Source organism: Cricetulus griseus, chromosome 3, assembly GCF_003668045.3.
Source record: "Cricetulus griseus strain 17A/GY chromosome 3, alternate assembly CriGri-PICRH-1.0, whole genome shotgun sequence".
Taxonomy (NCBI): Eukaryota; Metazoa; Chordata; class Mammalia; order Rodentia; family Cricetidae; genus Cricetulus; species Cricetulus griseus.
The window spans coordinates 101,127,980-101,138,293 of NC_048596.1; the positions used below are offsets into that span (position 1 = coordinate 101,127,980).

The 10,314-nt window shown below is 46.9% G+C and overlaps 1 protein-coding gene across 1 annotated transcript in view; it reads right to left on the reverse strand.

Annotated features, from left to right (window-relative positions):
* Nucleotides 1–2,160, reverse strand: part of LOC100750501 (guanylate cyclase D) — a 37,212-nt gene extending 35,052 nt beyond the window's left edge. The window contains exon 1 of the mRNA XM_027407496.2: nucleotides 2,154–2,160. Within this exon, the coding sequence (XP_027263297.1) occupies nucleotides 2,154–2,160 (7 nt within the window). The remainder of the gene's footprint in view (nucleotides 1–2,153) is intronic.
* Nucleotides 2,161–10,314: the final 8,154 nt, after the last annotated feature.

The window sequence follows — 10,314 nt, forward strand, 5'->3', positions numbered from 1 at the left end:
CTGTGTCTGATTCATGGCTCAGAGTCCACATCCCTTGTCATCCCCACTCTATTCTACTATTAGAGCCTGAGTACCACCCTGAAGCCCTTCTTGGCCACTGCTTAAAACCTGCTATAGCCTCTTCTCCATCTACAGGGCTCAGCTATCTTTCTGCCCACAGCATTTATGCAGTCACACTGAGAACCCCAGAAGGAATAAAATCTGTTCCCCCCAGGAAACTGCCAGATGAGTTAGAGAGGCAGGTATCAGCCAAGGGAAGAGTTAGTTATGAGTTTGGGCCATAGACAGAGGGTGAGTGGGGATGAGCAAAGACAGTGAGGGCTTCCTAGAGGAGGCAGAACTCACTCCACCCTACACTTGGGGCTGTAGCTCAGGAGAAGGGAAGGTTTTCTTTGAATGTCATCAAAAAGGGTCTGGGTAGGACAGCTCTTTAGAAATCATGTTTGATGTTGAGAGAGAGAAGAACCTTGGAACCATATAGATGACTAGCTCCTAACTTTGGGCTAGACACTGAGGTTCTTTGAGCCTCAGTTTCCCAACCTGCAAAATGGATGTGCACATCGTTACCTGGTGGATTGTGAAAACTAGAATGTGTCATATATTTGGTGCGTATGAATGCACTGCACTTACTAGATGGAGCCACTCCTCCTCTTCCTCATTACCACCCCCACCATCTCACAACAAGGCAGAAGATGCAAAGAGAGCTGAGCAGGAAGGAGGTAGGAGGTGGAGTCTCAGCTTCATGCAAGGCCTCAACCTCTCCATCTGTGGAATTTCCAGTGTATAGGGCCAACATTTTGCCTGGCCAACTGAAGCCTATAATACTCTGCTTCTCCAGTTCAGGGCTGGAGGATGAAAGGCTGTTCTCCTGTTTGCCTCCGAGTCCTGTGGACCCAGCTGCCCCCTGTTGTGATACTGGAGTGGTCTCCTAGTATCCAGCTGAGGTCCACCCACCCTCAGGACTACTGGGATGAGCTCTGGCCATACAGTGTCTTTGCCTGTCTTTAGCTGAGAACCAAAACATGTGCCTTCATTGGTCAAAGTGGCAGTCATTTCCATCACAGTCTTTTCTCAAAGTGTCCCTGGCTCAGTTTGCTGGGGCCTCCCAGAAGCTCCCAGGGAGACTCTTAACTCTCATTTTTAGAGGAGGAAATTGATTCTGGGTAGACAGTGACTTGTCCAAGGTTTCACAAAAGGTAGGACCAAATCAGAACCAGAACTTAGCCTCCAACTTCCTAGCCAAAGACAAATCAATACCCACCTCATCATCATGTTCTCATTCACTCACTCTATCTATCTATCTATCTATCTATCTATCCATCCATCCATCTGACCTATCTATCCATCTATCATCCTTCTATCTGCCTCATATGGAACATCAGAGTCTTAAGGATGTAGATGCCTAAGTCAACCCCTTTATGTCCAGATGGGGACACTGAAGCTCATAGGGGAGGATGCACCTTGGTCCTAAAAACACTGATAGGAGCCCTGACCTGAGATCCTGCTAGTCAGACTCCTGCAGTCAATGGCCTACAGAGACACACAGAGGGTCACGACATCAGCAGGCCAGTTGTAGGACATGGCAGGGGTGGCCTTTCACTACATCTCTGACCCTGATTTGTAGCACACAGACCAGACAATTCTGTGCCCTAGTTTCTTCATGTGTGCAAATAGACCTCAGTGTTCATGTTATGTATCTAAACACCTTTCTTCACTGATGCTCCATGTGCTGGAAGAACACCTAGAGACAGGGATCTCTGTTTCTGAGCTTAGCCATGTTCTCCTCCAAATATTCCAGCCTTCACCAAGGTTTAAGCTCCTTTTGTCAGTCTGCAATGGCCACAATAGGTGAAAGGGCCACCCTGAAGTGAGGAGAGGATATGGATCTTTTAGAATCGGTGATGGCCTTAGGATTAGCCACTGCTTGGTTTATGAGGCTGAGCACATGGAGTTAAAGACTCCTATCAGAGCCCTGGAGTTCAGGGATAGAGAGATCTTTGTCTGAAGACACCAAACCAGAGTGACAGCAGCCCACAGGACAAGAAGACACCAAACCAGAGTGACAGCAGCCCACAGGAGGATTCCTATCAACCCAGGGTCACCACCATGCCGACCCCAGCTTTCTCTTCAGGGCATGCTCCCAGAATACTCACCTGCCATGGTGGGCTTTAGGGTGGTCACTGCATCTTTGTCAGTCCTGATGTTCTCACACCTGGTCCTCAGAGGTCAGACTTTTTGAGCTCCCTGTGACCTGGGGCCTCCGTGGTGTCCTGGCTACTGCTCCTGTTGTCTGCCGGCTTCATGAGACTCCTGCCTGGGGAGTGCCTCGGATATGGTTCATTCCCTCCCTGTCCCCCTTAGGAGCCCAGAGAAACCATTTGGAAAATTGGATCTGTTCAGACCCCAGGCCTCTGGGGAGCCACATCAGAAAGGAAGGGAAAGTTGAGGATAGGAGGGAAGAAGAGAAGGTAAGAGAGTTCTTCAGCACTGTGGACAGCTCCGGTCACACTGGAGCACCCCAGGAGGCCGGAAGCCTGGACAAGTCCCAGAACTCAGCATCAATAAGCATCCATCAAGTGCCCAGTACAATTCATTCTACCCACAGAGGCACTGTTATTAATTTCACTTAGAGATAAAAAGTCTGGCCTAGAATGTTTGGTAATTTGATAGGGTACAGAACCAGTAAGTGGCATGGCTGACTGGCTGAAGTTTGAGGCTTCTGTTTGTTGCACCATGCTGGTCATGAATGAGACTGTTTTCTACCTTCCTTTTGGCGTGGATAAGACCTCAATCCAGTGGGCTTGTGCACATCCCTACTCCACCTGCTCCCTCTTGCCTGGGCAACCAGCTTTTCTTAAGGACCCTGTCTGCTAAGGGCTGCATCATGCCCCACCTCTCACCCCTTAGACAACTTTGTCAAGTGGGAATGTGTCTTGTTTTCTTTGTCACCTCATTCATTTAACTGGAACTTACTAAGCACTCGTTTTCCAGTTCTGCCATGGAGTGAGTCAGAGCTACTTCCCCCTTCCTTCAATTAATTTCTGACATCTCCCCCAAATTCATCTACCTCCCAGTTACTGTCCTAGATAATTGAGCCCCATTGTCGTACGGGAAGAACAAAGATTTTTGTTCTTCACAGATCTTTTCTGTGAGACATAGGGTAGGGAGGGGCACAAGAGTCAACAAATAATAAAGTAGGTAGATGTCATTTTATTGTTGAAAAGTGACAGGTGTTATAAAATGAAGCAAAGGATATCAGCTACCATATACATAATCCATCACAAGAATTTAATATTACTATGCAGTCTTTAGCATGATTTTAACTATTAAGAAAGAGCAGATATGTCATAAGTTAATTTGGGATGTGTTTTTATATAGCCTGGGAGGGCTTCAGGACCCTGTTGATGTGCCAGACATGGGCCCCTTAGCTCTAATATCCATTCTCTGACCCCTCATCAGGCTGGCTAAGCTCAGAGGGAGGAGCAAGGGAGGAAAGCTGGGACTCTGCATTCATTGCAGGGGCTAACCCAGAAACCCCTGGCTTCTGGCTTGTTTCAGTCAATAGGAGACACTCACAGACATCAGGAGGACAGAGAAAGGGAGACAATGAGAAATATTCCCCTCACTCTCTAGATGTATTTTGAGTTCATTATATTCTTCTTTCTATTTCTGTGTGTATTTGAAAATTTTTATAATTTAAAGTAATGACATCAACAATATAAGGATATGATTTTTACCACACACTCCTAAGCACCAATAGTTTAGTTTTTTTCTTATACAGCACTTTAAAAAAAACCCTGAATTATATTTTTCTTTTCCTTTTTTCTTTCTTTCTTTTTTGGTGTTTCAAGACAGAGTTTCTCTGCATATCCCTGGCTGTCCTGGAACTTACTCTGTAGACTAGACTGGCCTTGAACTCAGAGATCACCTACCTCTGCCTCCCAAGTGCTGGTACTAATGGAATGCACTGCAATATCCCAGCCCTGAATTATATTTTTCTATGTCGCATCACATAATTCCACAAAGTTGGTATTATCCTACAGGTTGCATAGGTTCTCGGTCTGAACACAGGTTAGCCGGAGACTTCTGCTTTGTATCTGACAAGCTGCAGTCGAGGAGCCAGGCCTGGGTTTCATCTGGAGACACAATCAGGGAAAGATCTGTTTCCTAGCTCCCTTGGCCTTGAACTGTGGGATCTACTTGCCTCTTCAACCAGCAACAGGGAGAGTAGGCCAGCAAGCCAACTTAACATAGTATAATGTTAATTGATCTAGCATTACAGTCTCTGCTATGTTCTTTGTGTGGAAGTCAGTGACAATTAGCCGCTCAAAGTCATCCAAAGACAAGCCGTTTTCTTCAGGGAGCAGGATCAGGAATTGAACTAGGGCCTGGGCCTCACTTCATCACCACCTGCAGTTCTGTGAGGGGACAGCATAGCTGCCCCCCCCCCACTGCCTGATTCTGTTTCTCGTTCCTGCCCTGTTCCATGTGTGGGACATGTCCTTTACCCAAGTCCATCTGTTAGGGAGGTCCCTGTGGACTCCATTCTTACCACAGGACTGACAGTGACTGGCAACAGTTGTGCCCTTACATGGCTGCTTGGCACGAAGATGGCTTGTGGTCCAACAGGGTGACTTGACTGTCACTGGGGATAGGACAGTTGTTTTTTTTTTTTAATAGAAGGAACAATTAGATATTATCATAGGGATGTGGGAACTTCCATGTGGATGAAAAAAGCTTCTGTCCTGAAGGATCTGAGTTTAGTCCTTACAGGGTGGCCATTTGGCAGGATTGTAGGGCAAGGCAATTCTTGGGGCTAACATTCTGTATTCTTATCATAGCCCTTCTTGCTCCCTCTGGGACACTAACAAAACTCCCCTATAAAAACTGTAGGCAGGTGGTGGTGGCACACACCTTTAATACCAGCACTCGGGAGGCAGAGGCAGGTGGATCTTTGTGAGTTTGAGGCTAGCCTGGTCTACAGAGTGAGTTCCAGGACAGTCTCCAAAGCAATACAGAGAAACCTTGTCTCGGAAAAACAAACAAACAAACAAACAAACAAACAAACAAACTGGATCTGTCACTCGGGCTTATGCAGTAGCTCCCTTCTTGGATTGGCCCTGAGTCCTGAGGAGTCCACACAGCCAGGAGTAGGTCCAACCCACTTCTTCAGGAGGACCTCTGCACCCTCTAGAGCAGTAGTTATCGATCTGTGGATTGTGACCTCCTTGAGGTCAAAATGCCATTTCAGAGGGGTAACCTAAGACCATCAGAAAACACAGATATTTGCATTATGATTCATAACAGTAGCAAAATTACAATTATGAAGAAGCAATGAAAATAATTTGTGGTTTGGGATCACCACGACATGAGGAACTGTAGTAAAGGGTCACAGCATTAGGATGGTTGAGAACCACTGCTAAGGGTCAAGGTGCTCCAGAACCCCAAGTCCAAGATGACAGAAATGGGCAACAAATGAACAGGCACCCTCCTGCAGCACATCTGTGGGATGAAACTGAAAGACACCTCCCCACTGCTCCCATCTTCACTCCTCGGTTCCTGGCCCATTGCTCCGACTATGGGAAGGCACATTTGGCCACTAAACCGCACCCCATCATGTAGGATGCTGTTCCCAACTGACCCTGTCATAGTCCCCAGCACTCCTTTTCTCTATCCCATCGGCCAGATGAGGTGGAGCCAGTGAGATCCCTGTTCCTGTGACCTTGCAGTAAAATGCTCCCTCAGTCAGGGCATCGTTTGACACTGGAAAAAGATGGGGTGGTCTGTGTGACCGTAATCATGGCTCCGGAAAAAGCACTGGAGGTGAGGGAAACAGATGCATGTGCAGTTCAGCTCTAACTCTGTATGGAAAGGGAACTTCTCTTCCGTGAGGGAGAGAGAACTGATAGTCTATCTCCAGATAGCTAGCCTCCCCACTGCAGGAACTGTTGCTCAGCAGCGACCTCTGCTGTTGGCCGCTTGAACACACAGCAGTGGCATAACCATAATAGAAGTCCATGCAGCCATAAATAGACTACATTCTGGCTGTCAAAGCTACTTTCACCTATTGATGAAACCCTAGGGTGTGGAAGAAGTGGCTGACTGACAACCACAGGACATCTTGTATACCTAAGTGGTAAGGAAATGCACATGCACACACACAGACATGCACACCCACGATAATAATACATTATATTAGGCTGGGCGTTGGTGGCTCATGCCTTTAATTCCAGCACTCGGGAGGCAGAGGCAGGCCGGTGTCCGTGAGTTCAAGGCCACCCTGGTCTCCAGAGTGAGTGCCAGGATAGGTTCCAAAGCTACACAAAGAAACCCTGTCTCGAAAAACCAAAATAATAATAATAATAATAATAATAATAATAATAATAATAATACATTATATTAAATTTAGTGCATGTTCTGGCTGGTGTCTCAGGTCTGTTTCTCCAATAGTTCATCAAGTGCCTTCCCATAACAGCCAAAATGATGAGCTGATGAAGGTCATGGAAGCTTTTCAGGAGGCCTGGACGCTGCAGGAAATAAGCCTATAGTGTTGGACTTCTCAGATGTGCTGTGGACCTTGCAGGATGACCGGCCTCCTTTTATCCTCTCTGAAAACTATCCCTACCTGCCATTCCTTGAAGTGGGAGTGGATAACAGTCAGGACGTTGCTTCAAACAGTGAAGTCAAATGCATGCTGACCTTACAGTTTCATAAACAAGTCAAAAGGTAGGACTTTTTCTGGAGCTAGAAGGAAAAGCTAGGAAGCCACTGTTAATGAATTTGCCTAATCATGTCCTAAAAAGGCAAATCCAGCCACCAGCTGGTTAAAACCTATTGTTTTTCTAATTTGTGAAAAAGTATGTAGTGCAAAAATTTATACCCAACTGCCATCTGATTATAAATGACAATGAAATGTTAATTCTACTCTTTTTTTTTTTTTTTGGCTTTTTGAGATAGGGTTTCTCTGTAGTTTTGGAGCCCGTCCTGGCACTCACTCTGGAGACCAGGCTGGCCTCGAACTCACAGAGATCCGCCTGCCTCGGCCTCCCGAGTGCTGGGATTAAAGGCGTGAGCCACCAACGCCTGGCTTAATTCTACTCTTTTTAAAAAAATAAATTTAAAAACTTCATAGCTCCTGAGAAATTATGCTCAAGGTAGACTTCTGGCCTCCACCCCCTACCCCACAAATGTGCACACTCTCCAACTGCACCCACACCTACAGCCCCAGCCCCACCGGACAAACATGCATACATGAAAAGGACAGAGAAGAGAAAAGAAGGAAGGGAAGGAGGGATGAAGGAAAGATGTTCTAATATGGCTTTAGGTCATCTGGGCCCTGGGGTGACAGCCTCCTGGACTGTCATCTAGGATTCTGGCTACCCCCTTAGTATCAGGTCCAATTAACAAAATGGCATCAATATAATCTACTGCCGGGATACTCTGTGGGTTATCCAGTTTATCCAAGATCCCTCGAGCCCTGTTATGACAGAGAACTGGAGCACTGGATAACTCTGGGGACAAAACAACAGAGACCTCTGTTGCTTGGCACACCACTTCTAATGTACTTCCTGCTAGGAATGGGATGGAAGGTGTTTGCAAGGTCAAGAGCCGCAGAGCAGGTGTCAAAGACTGGTGACCCAGTCCAGTAAAGACAGCTGGAGTGGAAGATTTCTTTGGCATCGTCTCAGGCTGCACTGGTGACAATCATCTTTGCCCTCCAGGAGCCTTCCACCTTTGTTCCTCAGTCAAAATGCCAGTGTGGGTGGAGGAGAGATGGCTCAGTGGTTAAAAACACTTGCTGCTCTTCCAGAGGACCCAAGTTCACACCCCAGGATCCATGCTGGGCTGCTCACAACAGCCTGCAACTCCAGGGAATCTGACCCCTCTTCTGGTCTCCATGAGTACCCACACACATGTGGTGCACATATACACATAATAAATAAATAAATATTAATTTTTAAAAAAGCAATGCAAGTTAATAGGGGTGTGACAAGGATGACTGCCCCGAGTCGGTCTAGCTTTTGATTCCACTTCAGGCTTTTGGGGATCAAGTATTGCTTTGGCTGCACTCTGGCAAGGGATATATGGGTGGGGTGTTTCAGAGCTTCTGCTTTATATTTCCTCTCTTAGAGCCCTCGTTCCCCAGGTCAGGGAAGTCAGGTGGTTACCTGCCTACTCATGTATGCATGCCCACTTTTATCACATCTTTCTGGAACCAGGTGAATAACCACCACGTCCTCCATGGGGAAACCCAGGCCAAGAGTGTCCTGCTTGCTCTTTCCCAGCAGCTGGTACTCAGTGGCGGTCAGTCTGTGTCTAGTAACCTCCTAGCTTCCCTCCCTCCCCATGGAGGAAAATCCATATCATCCACTTGCCTCAAGGAAACCTGTTGTCCACCCTTGTCCTACCTCTGAGAGGCTCTGAGGCTGGGGACTGCAGTCTGGGAGCTGGGTGTGAAGCAAGGCACGTCACCGTGATGACCCAGATAGCATTTGACTATCAAGCAGAACTGCAGAAGGCTGCCATCTTTCTTCCCATGGATGAGACAGAGACTACCACAAGGGGAGAAAAGGAGGGAGCCCTCTGAGCCCTAAATGGGTACCCACTCAAAACACAATTCTGCTCCATCCTTGTTCCCTCTCAACAGAATTGTCATTGAATGCAGGTCATGCAGGGCCCCCTGTGATGAGAGCAGCTGAGCAGGTGGGGTTCAGGATAGCCTTACAAATGACCACTCAAATCCTTCACGATCGAGGAAACAAGATGGAAACCACTAGCAAGGGGAAAATTCGCCTTATAAAATGCTTTTGGTAAACCCCAAATGGACTCAGATGTCCATGCAAAGCCTAGTGGCAACTTGCTTTTGGTTAATTTAAAAAGCACGAATTTTGAGGTCTTGCCAGTGGGCAGTGCATTCTCAGCTCCCCCGACCCTCCGCCCCAGCTTTCCCATAGAAAACAACCACTTTCATTGAAAACACCTTCCTTGCATATGTCTGATGGACGACTAACCAGGTGGAAGGCCCGGATCTCTGTCTTCACAGAGTGTTTGTCCCTTTGCTGTCTTGCCCCGGGAGCCAGATTCTACTTGGCCATGCATGTAGAAACACATTGCTTATTTAAGACATTTTGTGCATGAACAATCATGCAGAGTTAACTTGGCCTAATGCCCACTGGGGCTGGAACGTGTTCTTCCTCACCTTGCTGCTTCTTCAGTAGCCCAAACACTGAAAGTCCCAAGACTAAACAATAAGGCCAGGGCATCCATGAGAGAGGATGCTGCCCACAGCAGAGGTAAATCAGCCTCTCCTGGGTTAATATAACTACCCAGGGCTAGCTTGCACACTTCAAAGCCAGATGTTTGTACACAAGAAGAAAACTATCTTTTGAAACTATACCCAGTTTATCTGACTGCAGCAGATCAGTGGAATGCGTGCCCTTTCCTATGTTCAGTGGGCAGTCTGATTACCTCTTTGGACAGTGCTAACTCGCTTCTGCTCACAAGCTTAAGTCCCATTCAAGTCTTGCCTATCTTTTGTTTTAAATGATTTTATTTATCTGCAGTGTTTGAGGTTGAACCCAGGACCTTTGCATATGCTAGGCAAGTACTCTACTACCCAGCTACATGCCCAAGCCACGTTGTAACCACCTGTTTTCTCTGTTTTATCTCAACTAGTTTCATGCCAGAACATCCTGCCTGTGGGATACTGCAATTAGTTAAAAGTCCCCACAGATCCCAGAAACACTTCCACAACCACTCTGTACCTATGGCTCATTCTGGTAATTGTGGCCACTCGTTTGTTTCTGCTGGTCAAGACTTCCCTATTTAGACTCCCAGGCTCCCATTACCCACACTGATCTCTGAAAGTCCGTTGCATCACCCCCACAGTTGCCTCTGACTACCAGAGGCCTTCAGCAAGAGCAGGGCCCTATGCATGTGTGTATTCCTCTTTGCTCTAATGGAGGGAGCATCTTCCTGCTTCTCCTCGGAGGCTAGCAGGTGCCGTATTTATCTCCCCCAATGTGTCTGCTTCTTTTGATCTCCAGATGTGTCCCTCTCCATGTTCCAGTTCTTCTTTATGAGCAAGTTCTTTGTTAAATCCAAACTTCAGCTCATCCACCCAACATATGAAAAGACTACTGAGTGATTGAAACAAAATGTTAGACCTTGAAACCAGCTCCTGAATTAGTGAATTTGAAGCATGTCACTTGACCCTCATCTTACACCACCCCTAAGTCAGTTTCCCAGGAAGATTGTTCTCCAGGACAATGTGGTCCTCCATCTTCCAGTCAGCTAAGCTCACAGTAATAAAGC